General features: G+C 38.9%; 1 protein-coding gene across 1 annotated transcript in view; it reads left to right on the top strand.

The window, feature by feature from the left end:
• The window catches only part of HMG20A (high mobility group 20A), a 91,499-nt gene that overhangs the window by 53,545 nt on the left and 16,771 nt on the right, over nt 1-21,183 (top strand). The window contains exons 5-6 of the mRNA XM_081150976.1: nt 9,138-9,270; nt 10,224-10,255. Coding sequence (XP_081007102.1) covers nt 9,138-9,270; nt 10,224-10,255 — 165 coding nt within the window. The remainder of the gene's footprint in view (nt 1-9,137; nt 9,271-10,223; nt 10,256-21,183) is intronic.

The following is a 21,183-nucleotide window of genomic DNA, read 5'->3' as shown; positions in this document are numbered from 1 at the left end:
TTTTCTTCGAACCCTTTTATTCTGTCTTCCTGTCTTTATATTCGTTTCTGTTTGTTTATTTTACCTTTATTTTTTCTTTTTGAGCTATTTTCCTATTCCAACTCTCTACCCTTAATTTTTTGCTCACCCTTCCTTCACAATCTTTTCTCTGCCCCTTTTATCTCCCAGTAGCTTCTCTATTTTTTACTTTTTATTTTATTTTTCTTTATTAGCAATAATACCCTTTTTTTTCTCTCTCTCTCTATATATATATATATTTTTTTTTTCCCTTTAGCATTTGTGTTCTCACTTCACTCCCCCAATTATACTTTCTCCAGAGACGTTTTCATTGTGATTGTCAGGATATTTTCTAAGATACTGCTTGTTTCCTGTCAGTTTGGTTGTGTTTTGTATTGCCTTGCCAGCACCTGTACAACAGCTCACACGATATGGTTGGGGCTGAGCCACACAGTTAGCCAGCCTGAGAGGAGAGTCCTCCCAAGAACCATTCAGCAACAGCCTAGACTCAGTCACAACAGAAGAGGCCAAAGAACCCACAAAAGGGAAACCCTCAAAAGGGACACACCTAGAATAAATAGCTCAGAAGCATAAGGAAAACACACCTCTAGGCTCCACTGGATGTAAACTACAAGATCCCTACCCACAAGACTGGTAGACAGTAAATCTATCTAATACACAGATACAAACACTAAGAGCCACTAAAATGGGGAGGCAAAGAAACAACCCCCAAACTAAGGAAGAGGAAACATCACCAGAAAAAGGCCAGGATGAGGTGGAGTTAAGCAAGTTATTAGAAATAGAGTTCAGTGTAATAGTTATAAAGAGGCTTAATGAGAATTACAAGACACTTAATGGAAAGTCCAAGAACTTAGTGAAAACATGAAAAAAAGACCTAAATATCATAAATAAGAACTAGGCAGAAATGAAGAATACTATATCTGATATCAAGAATATGCTGAAAGACATTAAAAGCAGACTCAATGAAGCAGAGGATAGAATAAGTGACTTAGAAGATAAGGTAGAAAAAAAAACAATCAGAGCAGCAAAAAGAAAAAACACTTAAAAAGCATGAGGACAGTCGAAGGGAGCTTTGGGACAACATGAAGCATAACAACATTTGCATCACAGGGATCCCAGAGTGGGAGGAAAGTGAGCAAGAGATAGAGAACTTGATGGAGGAAATAATAACAGAAAACTTCCCTAAACTGTTGAGGGAGAAAGCTGTACAAGTTCAGGAAGAGGGCTCCAAACAAGAGGAACCCAAAGAGACCCACTCCAAGACACATCATAATTAAAATGGCAGATGTCAAGGAATAAGAGAAAACATTAAGAGCTGCAAGAGAGAGACAAGCAGTGACCTACAAGGGAACCCCCATAAGACTGACAGCAGGTTTCTCAACAGATACACATAAGGCCAGAAGGGAGTGGCATGAAGCTCTCAAAGTAATGATAAGCAAGAACCTGTAACCAAGACTGCTTTATAAAGCAAGGCGATCATTTAAAATTAAAGGTGAAATAAAGAGCTTCCCAAATAAAAGAACGCTAAAGGAGTTCAGTGTGACTGAATCAGCATTGCAAGAAATGCTAAGAGAACTGCTTTAAGAAGAAATACTGAGAGCAAGGTACACTGGATTAAAGGGGGGAAAATGCGTTAAAAAGCCCAGCCAGGCCCGGCCGGGCGTGGCTCAGTGGTTGAGCGTCGACCTGGGATCCAGGCGATTGGGGTTCGATTCCCGGTCAGGGCACATGCCCGGGTTGTGGGCTTGATCAGTGACTCTCTCATCATTGATGTTTCTGGCTCTCTCTCCCCCTCTTTTCCTCTCTCTGAAATCAATAAAGATATATTTTTTAAAAAGCCCAGCTGGGCATGGCTCAGTGGTTGAGCATCAACCTATGATCCGGGAGATCGCAGTTCAATTCCTGGTCAGGGCACATGCCCAGGTTGTGGGGTCAATCCCCATGGGGTCATGCAGGAGGCAGCCGAACAATGACTCATCATTGATGTTTATATCTCTCTCCCTCTCCCTTCCTCTCTCTGAAATCAGTACAGATACTTTTTTTTTAATGGCATTAAATAAGTATATATCAGTAGTAACCTTAAATGTACACATATTAAATTCTCTAATCAAAAGGCACAGGGTAGCTGAATGGATAAGAAAACAGGACCCATATATATGCTGTCTACAAGACACCCACCTGAAAGCAAAAGATTCACACTGGCTGAAAACAAATAGTCCATGCAGGTGGAAACAAAAAAAAAGCTGGAGTAGCAATACTTACTTCTCACAAAATAGACTTTAAAATAAAGACCATAACAAGAGACAAAGAAGGTCACTACATAATACTAAAGGGTTCAATTCAAAAGGAGGAAATAACCTTTATAAATACATATGCACCCAATGTGGGAGCACCTAAATATATAAAAATTTTCGTGGTGTACTTTAAGAGGAAGATTGACAGCAACACAGTCATAGTGGGGGAACTTCACACCCCACTGTCATCATTGGACAGATCATCAAGACCAAAAATCAACAGGGAAGCAGATACCTTAAATGACACACTAGATCTAATGAATTTAATTGACATTTACAGGACATTTCATCCCAAAGCAACAGAATATACATTCTTCTCAAGTACACATGGAACATTCTCAAATATAGAACACATGATAGACACAAAGCAAGTCTTTACAAATTCAAGAATGTTGAAATCATATCATGCATCTTCTCGGATCACAGTGCCATGAAACTAGGAATCAATCACTATAAAAAAAACTAAAAAATATTCAAACACATGGAGGCTAAATAGCATGTTATTAAACAGTGATTGGGTTACCAATGAGATGAAGGAAGAAATCAAACACCTCCTGGAAAAAAAACAAAAATGAACAGACAACCACCCCAAATCTGTGGGACACAGCAAAAGCAGTCCTGAGAGGAAAGTTCATAGCAGTACAGGCCTACCTCAAGAAACAAGCAAAAGCTCTACTAAACCATGTAACACAACAACTAAAAGAATTAGAGACCAGCAAGAAAAGCCCTTAGGAAGTAGAAGGAAGGAAACAAAGATCAAAACAGAAATTAATGACATAGAGACTGAAAAAAAATACAATAAAACAATGAAGCCAAGAGCTGGTTCTTTGAAAAGATAAATAAGATTGATGAAATTTAGCCGTACTCACCAATAAACAGAGAGAGGACCCAATTAAATATAATCAGAAATGAAAGAGGCATCATAACAACTGACCCAAGAGAAATACAAAGGATCATAAGAAAATACTGTGACTAAGTATATTCCAACAAACTGGACAGCCTTGGTGAAATGGACAAATTCCTAATCTCAAAACCAGATAAAGACACAACAAAGAAAGAAAATTACAGACCAATATCCTTAATGAAAATAGATGCTAAAATCCTCACTAAAATACTAACAAACCGGATCCAGCAATACATTAAAAAGAACATATACCATGACCAAGTGGGATTTATTCCAGGTTTGCAAGGCTGGTATAACATTCACAAATCAATAAATGTGATACATCACATAAACAAAATGGACAAAAATCATATGATCAATAGATTCAGAAAAGGCATTCGACAAAATCCAGCACCTATTTCTGATAAAAACTCTCAGCAAAGTGGGAATAGAGGGAACATACCTCAACATAATAAAGGCCATGTACGACAGACCTACAGCCAACATGATAATGGTCAAAAACTAAAACCATTTCTCGCCCGGCCGGGCGTGCCTCAGCGGTTGAGCATCGGCCTAGGATCCACGCGATCGGAGTTCGATTCCCGGTCAGGGCACATGCCCTGGTTGTGGGCTCAGTCAATGACTCTCTCATCATTGATGTTTCTGTCTCTCTCTCTCTCCTTTCCTCTCTCTGAAATCAATAAAGATATATTTTTTTAAAAAACTAAAACCATTTCTCTTAAAAACAGGAAAAAGACAGGGATGTCCACTTTCACCACTCTTATTCAACATAGTACTGAAAGTCCTTGCCACAGCCATCAGACAGGAAGGAAACAAAAGGTATCCAAATTGGAAAGGAGGAAGTAAAATTGTCATTATTTATAGATGACATGATATTATACATAGAAAACCCTGAAGACTCCATCAAAGTACTACTAGATTTGACAAATGAATTCAGCAAAATTAACATCCGGAAATCAATAGCATTTTTATATATCAACAGTGAACTCTCAGAAAAAGAAACTACAAAAACAATAGCATTTACCATTGCAACTAAAAAAATGAGATACCTCGGAATAAACCAAGGATATAAAAGACCTGTACTCGGAAAACTACAGGACAAAAAAAAAGAAATAGAGGCAGATATAAACAAGTGGAAGTATACACCATGCTCATGAATTAGAAGAATTAATATTAAAATGTCCATACTAAAAGCAATCTATAGATTCAATGCAGTTCCTATTAAAATAACAACAGCATATTTCACAGAGATAGGACAAATATTCCAAAAATTTATATGAAACCAAAAAAGACTCCAAATAGCTACAGCCATCTTGAGAAAGAAGAACAGAATTTGAGGGATCACTTTACTGGATATCTAACTGTACTAAAAAGCCATTGTAATCAAAACGACCTGGTATTGGTTCAACAACAGACATATAGATCAGTGGAACAGAACAGAGACCACAGAAATAGACTCAAGTCATTATGGTCAGTTTAATATTTGACAAAGAAGTCAAGAGCATACAATGGAGTAAAGACAGTCTCTTCAATAAATGGTATTGGGAAAATTGGGCAGGTACATGCAAAAAAATGAAACTAGGTCACCAACTTATTCCATGCACAAGAATAAATTCAAAATTGGTAAAATACTTAAATGTAAGTCGCAAAACCATAAAAATCCTGGAAGAAAACATAGGCAGTAAAGTCACAGACATCTCATGTAGTAGAAGTTTCACTGATACATCTCCTAGGGCAAGAGAAACAAAAGAAAAAAATAAATAGGACTAGATCAAACTAAAAAGCTTCTGCACAGCAAAAGAAATCAGCCTCAAAATACAAAGGATCCCCACAATGTGGGAGAACATGTTTGCCAAGAATGTATCTGATAAGGAACTAATTTCCAATGTGTACAAAAAACTCATACAATTCAACAAAAGGAAGACAAACAATCCAATTAACAAATGGGCAAAGGACCTGAATAGACACTTCTCCAAAGAGGACATACAGATGGCCAAGAGACATGAGAAAATGCTCAACATCGTAATCATCAGAGAGATGCAAATTAAAACCACGATGAGGTATCACTTCACACCTGGCAGAATGGCTGCCATCAACAAATGACATGTGCTGGCTAGGATGTGGAAGGGAAACCCTGGTACACTGCTGTTGGCAATGCAGACTGGTGAAGCCACTGTAGAAAACAATAGAGAATTTCCTCAAAATATTACAAATGGACCTGCCTTTTGACCCAGTGATCCCACTTCTAGGAATATATCCTAAGAATCCTGAAACACTAATCACAAAGAATACATGCACCCCTATGTTCATAGCAGCACAATTTACAATAGCTAAGATCTGGAAACAGCCCAAGTGCCCATCAGTAAAAGTGCCCATCAGTAAATGAGTGGATAAAAAAGGCCGTGGGGACATTAACACCATGGAATACTATGCAGCTGTAAAGAAGAACAATCTCTTACCCTTTGGGACAGTATGGATAGACCTGGCGAATATTATGCTAAGCAAAATAAACCAGCCAGAGAAAGACAAGCATCACATGATCTCACTTATATGTGGAATCTAAAGAACTTAATAAACTAATGAACAAAATAGATTCAGTGACATGGAAGCATGTATCAGACTGGCAAATCACAGAGGGAAGGTGGGGATGTGTGGGTGGGGAGAGATCAACCAAAGAATTTATATGCATATATGCATAACCCAAGGACACAGACAGTGTGGTGGTGAGGGACTGGGGGGGGGGGGGGGGTGTACAGGTGGAAGAGGTTAGTGGGGAGAAAAGGGGACATCTTTATTATCTTGAACAATAAAAAAACAATTTTTGTTTCAAAGTTATTACTGCTTTAGTAAAATTTTTAAACTAGAGTTCTAGGTTTGGTTTGTTGTTGTTTTTTTAATCTTCACCCGAGGACATCTTTTCCATTGCTTTTCAGAGAAAGAGAGAGAAACATTGATGTGAGAGAGACAACACATCGATTGGTTGCCTCCCTCATGTGCCCCAAGCGAGACCGCAGGTTGAGCCTACAACCGAGGTACATACCCTTGGCCAGAGTCGAACCAGAGACCCTTCAGTCCGCATGCCAAAGCTCTAACCACCAGACCAAATCAGCTAGGGCAATTTCTTGCATATTTAACCTATTATGGAAAATAAAGCCAGTATACTTGAATTCTTTCTCTTCTAGAGCAGAAATTAACCCTGTTATCAAACTGAAATCCATTTGTCAGAGAGACTTGAGAGGAATTAGGACAAGATTGCCATGTACTGTCCGAAATGTCTCAAAAGCAGAGTGATGGTTCTGGGAGGGGCTTTGGGTTAAAAGTTCATAGCATTCTCAGCATCTGAAAGATACCTCTATTTCTTTTATGTTTTATACTCATTTCTACCAAATTGAAAAATACTTTGGGGAATTAACTGAATTTTAAAAATTTCAGAGAGATCAGATTAAAGTTGCAACTTAAAGCTCTCTGTTTATAGTAGCAAGCTTATAGAAAGCAGTGCATATCATCCATTGTTTTAGTTCTAATGTATGAAGTGAGTTATACATATAGGTTACTCTTTTCTCTTAATTTTGTATTTCATAATGCATGCTCATTGTTTAAAATGTTTTCAGACAATACAGAAAAAAGCAAAAGTAACAGTAGATAGGTAGGACAAGGGTCTGTGTACTTGTTTTTGTTTTTTTAAGTTTTTATTTGAAAATAATTTCAAATGTACAAAAACTTACAAATATAGAATAGTACAAAGAACACCCTTTTATCCCATTTCTCTGTTTGTGTGCTCACACTTTCCAGCACACGCTGTCTCACAGTCTCTCACACACTCATACAGTACACACACGCACACTATTTCTTTCAAAATCATTTGAGAAGTTATATACATCATGGCTCTAAATATTATAGTGTGTATTTCCTAAAAATAGACATGGTCTTTTACATAACTATAGTATAATTATCAACTTCATAATTTTATATTAACACAATAGTTTTGTCAAATCTACCATCCATATTCCAATTATATCAGTTGATATAACATTTTTCTTCAATAAAAATTTTCCCCTCCATGCCCTGACTGAGTGGCTCAGTTGGTTGGAGCATCACCGCGTACACCAGAAGGTTTCAAGTTCAACTTGAGGTCAGGGCACATACCTAGGTTGCAGGTTCACTCCATGGTAAGTCTCGTACAGGAGGCAACTGATCTATGTTTCCCTCCCTGTCTCTCTGAAATCAATATCCATATCCTTGGGTGAGGATTAAGAAAAAAAACCTTCCCCTCCAGTTCAGATTCCAGTCTAAGGTCAGGTTTTGTGTTTAGTAGTCAAATCTCTAGATTCCTTTAATGTGGAATATTTCCACAACCTTCTTTGTCTTTTATGACATTAATAATTTTTTTAATATATTTTTATTGATTTCAGAGAGAGAGAGGGAGAGAGAGAGAGGAACATCAATGATAAGAGAGTCATTGATCCATTGCCTCCTGCATGCCCCCTACTGGGGATCGAGCCTGCAACTCAGGTATGTGCCCTGACCGGGAAGTGAACCACGATCTCCTGGATCATAAGTTGATGCTCAACTGCTGAACAATGCCAGCCAGGCACATTAATTTTTAAAAAAAATACAATCTCTCCCTCTTTGTCTTCCTTCTTTTTGTTTAATTTTAGCTGAACATTTCTCATTATTTGTCTGATGTTTCCTCATGATTAGGTTGAAGTTATGCATTCTTAGAATACTATAGTGGTGGTGTGTCCTTCTTAGGGTACCACAGTGACCTTTCATTTCTCATTGGTAATGTTCATTTTGCTCACTCAGTAAAGTTTTTTTTATTCTCCCTTATAATTAATAGGTAGTCTATGGAGAAACATTTTAAGAACATGCAAATATCAGTATCAGAATTTCCCCCCAGATTTAGCATTCATTGATGACTTTTGCCTGACCTAGTCTTTACCATGATGGTTGCAAAATGATCACTTTCCAACCCTAGCACTCCCTCCACACTTAACAGTTGGCCCTCAGCATTCTAATCTAAGCAAGAGCCCTCCTCTTCTGTCCATTTATATATTTATTTGGTTGATATTTATTTATTATTGGTATAGGCATATGAATTTTTTTCCCCAATGGTTTATAATGTATTACTGTACTTAAGTATTTTAGTACTTAAGTTGTCCTAGATTTGGCCAGTTTGGTGTCCCCTACATTGGCTTTTGTGTGGGACAAGGTTTTTAACATAATTTCTGACTCTAGTTTATGTTCATTTGTAAGCAGCATTTTTTTACTTTATTTCTTAAACCTAATTGAATGAAAAGGACAAGGCATTAAACAAAATTATGCTGGTAGATCAATGGACTTTGTTTAAATAATGAATTGCACAAAGCATGTAATACAAGCTCTCTCATAGTAGTCCATTTTAGGTCCATAGAATGAGGTCATTCTTTTTAATGTTCTTTGTGTCTTCTGGCTTTAGTGTCCCACTCTTTTGGCTCTTCAAAGGCCAGCTGATGTATAAGATCATTCCCTCAGAATGGGTTGGGGATTAGAGAAACAAAGTAATATTTCACCCTTTCTCCTGGGAGGACTGAATGTGGTGGTCAGTCATCTTGAGGACTCTAGTAGCCATGTAGAATTCTGTATATAGGGTTAGAGAAATAATTATCATCTTGTGAATTTTTTATTGGAATGACCTCAGTAGAATTTGTCTTCATTAAGTCAGAAAAGGCAATAGTCTATAAAAACTCAGAATCACCTATTTCTTTTATAATGTAGAGATTATACTTTATCCATGTGATATTTTTAATTCCCTTAAAGCTTATTTCCCATATACTTTTCTTTCCATGTTCTCATTGTCCTCTGTGTTCTTCAAATAGCTCATTGATATTTTACCTAAATAAGATCTGTTTCTTGAAAATAATTCCACTTTTCTTTCCTAGCGCTACCTTGATGAAGCAGACAGAGATAAGGAGCGTTACATGAAGGAACTGGAGCAGTATCAGAAGACTGAGGCCTACAAGGTCTTCAATAGGAAAACCCAGGACCGTCAGAAAGGCAAATCTCAAAGGCAAGGTATCAGAACCAGAACCAAATGTATTTGAAGTTTATTATGTGTGATGAGTGTCACAAAGTCTACTATTAGAATGATAAATATAAAAGATGTCTTCCTATCATTTCTCTATTATACTGCATTCACTTACAAGCATCTATAAGCATCATCTTGAAATTTTATTAAAATCACATTGCTCTCATTTATAAATTCCAATTGATTTCTATATCCAATATCAACAATTTGGCTTCTGCTCCAAGACCACTTTTAGTTGTCTGTACTTTTTTTCTAATTCCCAGTTTAGGCATTTCTCTGTTTCTAAACAAGCCTGTCTACTAAACCACACAACTGCCTTGCTTTAACACCTCTAAACTTTTTATGTGCCATTTCTCCCAGCCTCAAATAATCATCCTTTTCATGCATGCATGCATGTATACATACATTCAAAAAATATGTATTGAGCACCTCCTGTTACTTATCAGCCTCTCACCTAGCCTTTGAGAAAGCAATGGTGAACAAGATAGACAAGATCCTCGTCTTCATGGATCTTTTATTCTTCATTAAAATTGTTCCTCCCAGCTTTACAAGTGTTGCTTTAAGTACCCCTCCTTCAGGAAACTGCAAAGATGCCTCACTCACAACTAGTCTGTCGTTCCTTAGTCATTGCATCTTCTCACACTTGGGCATTTTGCTTACTAAACTGTAATGTTGTGCAAACAGCCTTTGGCATATGTTTTGTTTTCACCTTCCCACCATATTCTTCTCAATGGTAAGAACTTTGTTGCTGTTCAGACGGTGTTCCCTTTAAGTTTTGTTGACTAACTGATTAACAAAGCCATGAGAGAAAATATCATATGTTGTGATAGCCTACATATACTAGCAGTTTTTGTGGTTTGGCACGGTTGTTTCCTTGGGTCTACTTATTTCTCTGTTTTGTTTTCAACTTAATGTTCTCTTATTCTTCCATATTTTTTAGATGCAGCCAGACAGGCCACTCATGATCATGAGGTAATTAGCTTTCTTTCTATATATCACATATATGTGTTGTGTGTATGTGTGTGCACTCGTGTACTTATTTAATTTATTTATAAAATGTTATTTGAAATTTTGAAATGCTATTGGGCTTTTTTTTTTTTTTTAATGAATGGCAGAGTATTTCCTATTCCATAATTCAGATTGGGCGAGTTGCTTTAGCTCAGGGATTCATAGTATATGACAGACACTTACGTTGTGAGTGTGCTCTTGAACTATACAGCCCCTAACTCCAGTTTTTTCTTGTGGTCCAAAAATTGTATTGGGTTTAAATGCTGAAGATGGCTGGGATTTGGAGTGAGATATAGAAATGAAGAGTACCTGAAAGCTAAAATTGGACCATAGTTTATCATCATCAAATACCTTACTCTGACTCTCAAAAACAAGTTGTTGTTATTTAGGGAATACAGCGTTTGGTTAAAATGAAATATTCAGCTACAGTGTCAACAGAGCACAAGTGACAATATTTGGTTCGTATGCCTCCTTTCCTCACTGGCACATATTTGTTTACTTGGCCTTTTCCCCTCCATTTGGTTCAACTTCCTCAGTAGGACTTAGGCCTACGTTCCTGTGTGTGAATATAGAATTTAGGCCTCTCTGTGTTGGCTATGGTGCATAGAGAGTTTTAAATATATATATGTAGGCTACGGTTAATACAGCCATGTGCCACTTAACAGAGATATGTTCTGAGACGTGTCATTAGGTGATTGTCATTGCACAAACATCGTAAGAGTGCACTACACGCACCTAGAAGGTATAGCCTGCCACACAGTTAGGCTCTATTTATACCTCCATTGTATGTGGTACATCATTCACCAAAACAGCGTTATATGGCACATGACTATATATGGCTATAAGAAAGTAAAATTTGTAATTACATGTCTTAAAAACTTTTACTTACAACTCACTGGCATCCAGGTGCCCTATCCTTCTCTGCCTCGTGCCTATGCTTTAAGTTCCCCTCCTTCAGGAAACACTGCATAGACGCCTCACCCACAACTAGTCTGTCGTTCCTTAGTCATTGCATCTTCTCACACTTGCGCATTTTGCTTGCTAAACTATAATGTTGTGCATTAGAGAAACAAGGTATTATTTCATCCTGTCTCTTGGGAGGACTAAATGATTTTTTTCATGACAATACTTTTTTTCCCTTGATCATTTTTTCCACATATATCCTCCATCATCCCATTCTGCCTCTCAAAATTCTAGTCATCAGATTCCATTTCCTCCTTCAAGCTTGTCCTGTTTCCTCCCACTTCTTTTAACCCTCACAGCTCTCTATATTTATCTTATGTGTGTAGCTGATCTAGCCTGGTGTTGAGGTTATTGAAGTGCTTCCATTATTCAGACTTTTGGATTGTAACTTCTTGAAGGCATGCATAGTCTAGTTTCCATCTTGTACCCAACCCCATATCACCTAGCATGACTCCCTTGCAGGTAGGAAGCCATTCATAAGGACTTATTTATTTATTTACTTATTTATTATTTACTTTAAATATTTTTATTGATTTTTTTCATTTATTTTTTAATTGATTTTTATTGATTGAAGGGAGAGAGAGAGAGACACACACACACATCACTGTAAGAGTGAAACATTAATCAGCTGCCTCCTTCATGCTCCCTACTGGACATGTGCCCTGACTGGAAATCGAACCAGCAACCTTTCAGTGCATAGGATGGTGCCCAACCAACTGAGCCATACCAGCCAGGGCAAGGACTTATTTATTTTTATACAAACCCAATTTGTTGAAATAACAGTGGAAATTTATACAAAAAGAATTTTCTGATTTTTTTTTTTTTTTTTTTTGAATCCTCACTCGAGGACATGTTTATTTATTTTTAGAGAGAGAAACATCAATTAATTGCCTCCTGGATGTGCCCTGACTGGGGATCGAACCCACAACCTTTTGGTGGATGGGACAACACTCCAGCCAAGTCACCCAGCCAGAGCGCTCATGTATTCTTTTACATGTATTTGGTTTTTTTACTAAATCAAGGAAATCATTTCATCAAAATACTCACTTATTTATCCTGGGGTTTTAGTTTTCACACTTAATTTGGTATTGGTGACCTTCAGAACATTAGGAAAACATTTAGATTCACAACTCAAAAATATTTATTATAAATAGATTTTATCATGAATTATAAAATGAGAAGCGTAGTAAATATTAGCATTTTATTCTTCATATAAATCCAATGTAAATGTAGTTATATACAACATCTCTGTGCTCTAACTAGGATGAAATACTTTGAATTTTTTTTGCTTGGAAAACTGTATCTTTTACTTTTTTTATTTTTAAATTACAATTGATACACTACTATATTACCTTTAGGTGTGCCATCCCATGATTAGACATTTATATAACTTACAAAGTGATCACCCCAATAAATCTAGTACCCATCTGACACAATGCATAGTTATTACAATAATATTGACTATATTCCCTTGCTATACTTACATCCCTGTGACTGTCGTGTAACTACCAATTTGTACTTCTAAATCCCTTCACCTTTTTCACTCATCCCCACAACTCCCCTCCCATCTGGCAACCATCAAAATGTTCTCTGTACCTATGAGTCTGTTTCTGTTCAGCTTGCTCCTTTATTTTTGTCTTTATATTCCACATGTAAGTGAAATTGCCTGGCATTTGACTTTGTCTGACTTATTTCACTTAGTGTGTAATACCCTCTAGATCCCATCCACGTTGTTGCAGGTGGCAAGATTTCATCCTTTCTATATGGCTGAATCATGTTCCATTGTATATATGCACCACTTCTTTATCCACTCAGCTAATGATGGACACCCAGGCTGCTTCCATATCTTGGCTATTGTAAATAGTGCTACAATAAAGATATGTCTTTTCAATTTAATGTTTTGGATTTCTTTGGATAAATAACCAGAAGTGGAGTTACTTGGTCCTTTTTTGTCTTTGTTTTAAAGTCTATTTTGTCTGGTGTATCACTACCCCAGCTTGTTTAGTTTGCTTGTTTCCATTTTCTTTCTTTCTTTTTTAATGTTTTTATTGATTTCAGAGAGAAAGAGAGAGAAATCAATGATGAGAGAGAATCATTGATCAGCTACGTCCTGCACACCCTCTTGGGGATCAAGCCCGCAACCCAGGCATGTGCCCTGACTGGGAATCAAACCACAATCACCTAGATCAGAGGTCAATGCTCAACCTCTGAGCCATGCCAGCTGGACTTGTTTCCATTTTCATGAAATACCTTTTTCCAACCCTTTACTTTCAGTCTTTGTGTCTTTTGATCTGGAGTGAGTCTCTTGTAGACAGCATATGTGAGGGTCTTGTTTTATTACCCATTCTGTCACCATATATCTTGTGATTGAAGCATTTAATCCATTTGCATTTAAAGTAATTATTGATAAATGTATGTTTGTTGCTGTTTTGTTATTCATAATTTTGATCTCTTTTTCTTCTTACAGAAGACTCTTTAACAGTTCTCATAATACTGGTTTGGTGGTAATGAAGTCCTTTAGTTTTTCTTGTCTGGGAATCTATTTGCCTTCTAAATGATAGCTTTCCTGGGAAGAGTTACCTTGGTTGTAGGTTCTTGTTTTTAATCATTTTGAGTATTTTGTGCCAGTTAATGTATTCTTCATTTCTGATTGGTTTTTTGGTATGATTTCCATGTTCTTTTTTATGCTGTTGAAGTTTTCACTAAGTTTCTTGAGCATCCTTATAGCCATTGTTTTGAACTCTATATCTGGTGGTTTGCTTGCCTCTATTTCATTTAGTTCTTATGGAATTCTGTTGTTTTTTTCATTTGGGACATGGTTCTTTATCTCCTCATTTTGGCTGCTTCCCTGTGTTTGTTTCTGTATATTAGATACAGCTGCTGCATCTCTCAGTCTTGGTAGAGTGGCCTTATGTAGTAGGTGTCCTATAGGGTTCAGCAGCACATTCTTCTCAGTCACCTGAGCTGGGCACTCCAGTTGCCTCTTCTCCCCCATGTGGGCCCTGAGTATCCTCAGGTTGTAGTTGAGCCTTGATTGCCATTGGCACGTCACTGGGAGGGACTGACTCCCAGGCTAATGGGCTGCAAGGACCAGCTGCAACTACAGTGAAGGAGCTGCTGTGTAGGGGCCAACACCACAGAGCAGGATAGCTTCAGTGGGGCTTTGGTGCCCACTGAGTATGCCCATTGAGTGTGTAGCTCGGGAGGTATTTGGGTTATAATCTGCATGGCCTGAAGCTGTCTACCAGGTGTACTAGCCAAGGTCAGCCACTGCCTGTGTCCTGCCCAGGACCACCTGGCATGAGCTACAGAGCCCTCTGCAGATGGCTGCTACTTGTGCTGGACTTGAAGGTGCCTGGGAGAGGTCAGGCTGTGAACAAGGGCTGGCTGCTACTAGTGCCAGGCCTGGAGCCACTTAGCAAGAGGTAAGGGGTACATAGAAGCCAAATGCTGCTTGTTTGAGAGATTTTAGGAAAGTCCAAAACATGAGTGAAGAGAGGCCATTTGTATGAAAAAGTCACTAGAAACGGCTTGGGTGGGCCTGCAAGTTGTGTGGGGCAGGGTCTCAGAGAATCAGAGGGCAGGGCAAACAGTGTTATCCAGGTTAATCCAGGAGACTCAGATATGGTGCCCACCTACTGGCTCTGTAGGGACAGAGCTCAGCAAAGTAACAATGGCCTCTGCCAGCACTTCTGTCTTGGAGAATGCTGCCTATCCAACCTTCATTGTGAAGTCAGACAATTCATTTCCTCCCCATATGTCCTTGGTGCATTTCAAGCTGCTGCTCCGGCACTGGACTTCAGAGTGAGTGAGTCTGAGTAAATCAATGTATGGGCCCTTTAAAAAGAATGTCTGGGAGGATATTAAAGGTGACAGCAGACTGAGTAGAAGCTACACTAACACTCTCCTGGGACCAAACTGGAATTACAACTAAAATATAGAAAAACCACCCTGAATAATCAACTGCAACTGAAGACAAGCTGGAGAGCACACTCATAACCAAGGAGGAAAAGTGGAGACTGCATAAAGACTGGTAGGAAGTGCGGAAGTGCGAGGGCTGGCTGGGCTCCCACAGGCAGCAGCTGAAGGTCTGGAGAGAGATCTCAGCTGGGGGGGGGGGGGGGCTTGGCTTCCCAGCCAAGAGCACCAGAACCGAGAAAGGTGCCCACATAACATCTGGCTGTGAAAAGCAGTAGGGTTTCTATCTGTCAGGGAGAGACTGCTAGAAATGCAGGCACCCTCTTAAAGAGCTAGTGCACAAAGTTTAGTGTGCAGCCACTCACCTTGGACTTCAGCAGAAGAAGGGCAGAGTGGACTGGAGCTGTGTGAGGAGAATCTAGGGTTGTGGGCTCTGGACATAAGAGCTCAGAGGGCACTCCTCTGGATTCCTGTACCTGGTCATTCCCCCATACTGCAGAGGACATCTTTCACAGGCAGACATTGTACCTTCCAAGCAGCTTTTCCCTGAGGGGGAAGCAATTGTGCCACACTGCTGGAAAACCTCTCGACCTACCTATGGAGTTTCTATAGCCTGAGGCTCATTAAGAAAATCAGATAAGTCAGCCTGTAGGCAGAGGAAGACCTCACAGCGCTTTGATTCTTTGCCTGATCTGCTTCTGGACCCGGGTCTTGGAAAAGCAGACCTTGGCGTGCATCTTGGTCCTGTCCAAACACGCCCAGCACCAACAGAAAGGACCTCAAGCCGTGGGTTATTGATAGCTCCAAATAGGGTACTCAAGGCCACTCACAAACAGCGTCTGACATTGGCCTGCACCAGATACCTTCCAAAAAGACTGAGAGTCCTAGCAGGCCTACGTAATATACAGAAACAAACCCAAATAGGCAGCCAAAATGGGGAGACAAAAAAACAAGCCCCAAATGAAAGAACAAGAGAAGCCTCCAGAAAAAAAGCTAAGTGAAATGGAGATAAGCAATCTATCAGATACAGAGTTCAGGATACTGATTGTAAGGATGTTCAACAGCGTGAAAAAAGATATGGAAACTATGAAAAATGATCATGCAGAAATGAAGAATGACATAGCAGAAATAAAGAATACATTGGAAGGAATAAACAGCAGATTACAGGAAGCTGAGGATCAGATCAGTGAATTAGAAGACAGGGTAGAAAAAAATCAATCAAAGATCCAAAAAGAAAAAAACAATTAAAAAACAGGAGGACAGATGTGGGACAACATGAGACGTAACAATATTTGCATCATAGGAGTTCCAGAGGAGGTCAAAAGTAAGCAAGGGTTAGAGAACCTATTTGAAGAAATAATGACAGAAAACTTCCCTAACCTGGTCAAGGAAAAGTCACACAAGTCCAGGAGGCAGAGAGAGTCCCAAGCAAGAAGAATCCAAAGAGGCCCACGCCCAGGCACATCATAATTGAAATGCCAAAAATTCAAGACAAAGAGAATCTTAAAGGCGGCAAGAGAAAAGCAATCTGTTACCTACAAAGGAGCTCCCATGGGCTGTCATCTGACTTCTCATCAGAAACCCTACAGGCCAGAAGGGCATGGCATGAAGTATTCAAAGTAATGCAAAACAAGAATCTGAAACGAAGACTACTCTGTCCAGCAAGGCTATCCTTCAAAATAGTGAAATAAAGAGCTTCCCAGACAAAAAAAAAGGCTAAACGAGTTTATCACCACCAAACCAGCATTGCAGGAAATGTTAAAGGCACTGCTGTAATAAAGAAGAAATAGAGAAACATAGGGATAAAGAATTAAAATGGCAATAAATAGGGACCTATCAATAATAACATTAAGGGCTTTAAGGGAGAGATCAACAGCAATACAGTCATACTAGGGGATTGTAACAACCCACGACTTCACTCTTCACTGGATAGATCTTCCAGACAAAAAGTCAACACAGAAACAGTGACTAAATGGCACACTAGATCAGATGAATGTAATTGATATTTATAGAGCATTTCACCCCAAAGCTGCAGAATATACATTCCTCTCAAGTGCACATGGGCCTTCTCAAAGATAGACCACATGTTAGGACACAAAACCAGCCTCTACAAATTCAAGAAGATTGAAATCATATCAAGCCTCTCAGATCACAATGGCATGAAATTAGAAATCAACTACAGTAAAAACACTCAAAAACATTCGAACACATGGAGACTAAATAGCATGTGTTCAACAATGAATTGTTTACCAATAAGATCAAAAAAGAAATCAAAAACTTCCTGGAAACAAATGAAAATGAACACACAACATCCCATAATCTGTGGGACACAGCGAAAGCAGTCCTAAAAGGGAAGTTCATAGCACTACAAGCCTATCTCAAAAAGCAAGAAAAATTTTTAGTAAACTCTCTATCCCTACAACTTAAAGAATTAGAAAGCGCCCCTGTGAAGCTGTCCAGACCAGGGCTATTGTTTGCTGGGAGTTTTTTTATTACTGCTTCAATTTCATCAGTTGTGATTAGCCTATTTAGGTTTTCTGATTCTTCCTGACTCACTTTTACATGATCTTACTCATATGTGGAATCTAATCAACAGAATAGACTGAAGAACAAAATAGATCCAGAGACAAAGAAGCATGGAACAGACTGATGAATCTCAGTGGGAAGGGGGTGGGGGGAGTGGATGGGGAGAGATTAATCAGAGAATTTACATGCATATATACATAAACCATCGACACAGCCAATAGTTTGGTGAAGGCCTTGCAGGGAGGGGCAGATTGGGGGGAGGGGGAGGTGGTCAGTGGGGGGATAAAAGGGAGATAGCTATAATACTTTTAAAAATAAACTTAAAAAATAAAAATAAAAGGAATGCCTGGGACTCCCCAATACTCCCTCTCTGCCACAGTCTCCACTGGTTTTTACATCCAGAAGTTATGGGGACTTCTTTTCTCAGCACTGGAACCCTGGGCTGGGAGTTCTGGTGTGGGGCTGGACTCCTGGCTTCTCAGTGGGGACTTGGGCAGCCAAAATATACCTTTGATTTTTAACTGCTACATGTGGGTATGGGACCAGCCCCTTTTTCATCTTTGCCTCTCCTACCAGTCTGGCTTCTTTCTTCTATCCTTAGTATAGTAATTCTGTTCAGCTAGATTTTAGGCATTTCTGAATAATGGTTCTGTAGTTTAGGTGGTTCCGAGTACTGCACTTACCTATGCTGCCATCTTGACCAGAGGTCTCTGTATGCTTTATATTTTAAATCATAATTGTGTTGTGTTGCAAGCTTTCCATATTGCCAGATACTAGTATAATTACTTATTTCTCTTTTTTGTGTGCCCACCCACCAATGTCATGCCATTTCCATACTTTTTTTTTCCCTATTGAGCATTCTTTATGGCTTCTTTGTTCCTAATGGTTAAAAAGAGAATTCAGACAATAATCTAAAGTACTAGATCTTACACTTTCTTGTCATTACTGGCTCCTTTCGTCACTGTGGATTTTGCTGGAATTCTTGTATTCACTAAAGTTGATAGTTGCAGTCAGTAAAGATTTAGTAGATTTAGTCATAGAAGCTGCTGATTTCAGAAATGAAGCTTTTTATTAAAGTGCATTATGATGTATTGTATGAATTTCTATGGTTTATGTAAAGGAATAAGTCTCTGTGATTTCCCTGCGACATATGTTAATCCAAATTTAAAAAATTTTTTAGAAGGAGGGAGTAGGTGGAGAGCCAGAGTAGTTTCTCAAATGTCTGTATAGTAGGATAAAGCTGTCTTAGTAAGGTTATTGACCTAATTAGTGTTCCTCACTTTATCCATTTTTATTTTTCATTGAATATATTCACTAAACTAGGTAATTTCAAAACACTTGTAATAAAAAACTGATTTGACAGTAAACATAGTTACTACCAACTAATGTTTGGTGCCAATTCAAAACCGACAGGAATCCCCAATTTGAGGTGAGGTGAGGAAGGAAACTTTGTTTAGTGGAAAATAGCTCAGCTGTGAGGCAGCCCTAGGGCCAGGCCCCTCCCCTGATGGCTATACATCTCTGCTCTGCTCCTTGCTACACTGATCTGCTCTGCTGTGCTTTGGTCTTCTCTGTTCTGTGCCGATCTGCTCTGGCCTGCGCTAGTTTTCTCCGCTCTGTTCCAGTGCGATATCTTGTGTTTTAGCTCATCCACGGAAACAGTCTTCAGTGGCAAGGGTAAATGAGCTCCCAGAGCCACACAGGAGCTGGCTTATATGGAGGGAAGTCTCTGTTCCTGGTCCCTGATTGGTTTGGCCTGTCCTCATGCAAATGAGGATGCCAAAACCTTGCATTTTGATTGGTCCAAAAGGCACTGTCCTGATTGGTCAGATCAGAGCCACTCTGCTTTGTGGAAGCTAAGTCCGATTGGATGGGGAAAACCTCAATGCTATTGGTTGAAATAGATTCCAGGAACTCCTTCATAAGGGCTGGCTCAAGTCTGGAAACAGAGTGCGGTCAGGCAGTTCAGTGCGGGCTTTACCTTGAAGAGCAGTTTGTATGAGAGGCCTCTGTGTAGAAATGGCTGCTAGGCTGTTTTTTAAAATTTTAGCCCATACTCTGGCTTCTCTTCGGAGTGTATAAATTTTTCATGTTCTACTAAAATTTTAGCCCAGTTATCCACCAGGAGCCCTTCATACTAGGTGTCTTTTTTCTCAGGGTTACACACTGATTACACACTGATTTCCTTACATATAACATTTTAGTATAAGAAGAGTTCAGAAAAATAAGAAAGTACTGTGAGTGAAAAGGAGCCACAGAAGGCCCCATGGAAAGAGGAACTGAATCAGGACTTCAAGGTGACCCAAGTTTTATGGGGTCACCTCAGGGTGAGTAAATGGATTGAGCAGAGTTGGAGTAAGTTAATAAAACAGCAAATATCTTGTAAAGTGCCTAAAACATCCTAGATTCTAAATACGTGCTTATTAGTAAAATTACAAATATTAATAGAATAGTCTTCGAACTTCAAAAATACCAAGACCTGAAGTCTCAACTGGCCTCTTCTTGTTGGTGAGGAAATCACCACTGAATTAGAGTCAGGAATGAAACCCAGACCAATGTATCCCAGTCTAGCATTCTTGGCAACACATGCCACACTGTATGGAATAAAGTAAACAATGTTGAAAGTTAAAATGTGCCTGGTTGTCTGAGATGTCAGCAAAATTTGTTTCCCGTTAAGACAGAAAGGATTTGGTTTGTGTATAGTAAGAAACCTATTGTATTTCTAAATGGAAATTGGATTCCTAAGACATTGTTACCAAGGAAGGTACTCAAAAAAGCTAAAGATTCCTGACCTGAAAGCCATTCAAGCCCTTCTGCATAGCAGTGGGGGACTACAGCTGGGCATACAACATTAAGCACATTCCCTAAAGCAAAGGGCACTTAAGCATATCACACACTGAAATTCGGACCCTGAGCCTAGGTCACAGCAAAATAGTTTCAGTTCAGAAGGGCCTCTGTTCTCTTACTCTCTACACAATATATAGAATTAAAAATCAAAGAAAGGGTATTCTTGCTCCTCTCAAATCCAAAGCCAGCCAGCTAGACCCAGGAATCGGTGTAGTGTTACTCAAGAAAGTGTATACATCTCATGTGAGGACTAAGATAGAAACAATAATTTTGTTTCTCCTTTAATTTATGAGAACTGACAAAATGAAAATCAACCTGAAAAAATTAGACCCCTTCAATGAAGAAGTAATGAAATCCTTATGATTTGAATCCCCTAAGCAGCCCTTGGAGTAGCTTAAGTATATCTGAGCCCAGAGAAGGACCTTCTTTGTGCTGAATGGTGTACTCAGGCATGGAAAGGTGTCGATGCTTTTTATTACCACTCTTTTGTTAAGTAGAATTTCTCTGTTGCCATTCAGAGACTGAACAGGTTCATTTAATTGCTTTGTTATTTCTTATTTTGCAATCTAACAGTCTGTACCAAGGGGCAGTGTGTTTATGCCCCTACCTCATGCTGTCCTCTGCCCTTATATAGTTAG

The sequence above is a fragment of the Miniopterus schreibersii genome (assembly GCF_964146895.1).
Source record: "Miniopterus schreibersii genome assembly, chromosome: 1".
Taxonomy (NCBI): Eukaryota; Metazoa; Chordata; class Mammalia; order Chiroptera; family Miniopteridae; genus Miniopterus; species Miniopterus schreibersii.
Note: the sequence above shows the minus strand (reverse complement) of the source record. Positions and strands in the feature narration are given on the sequence as shown.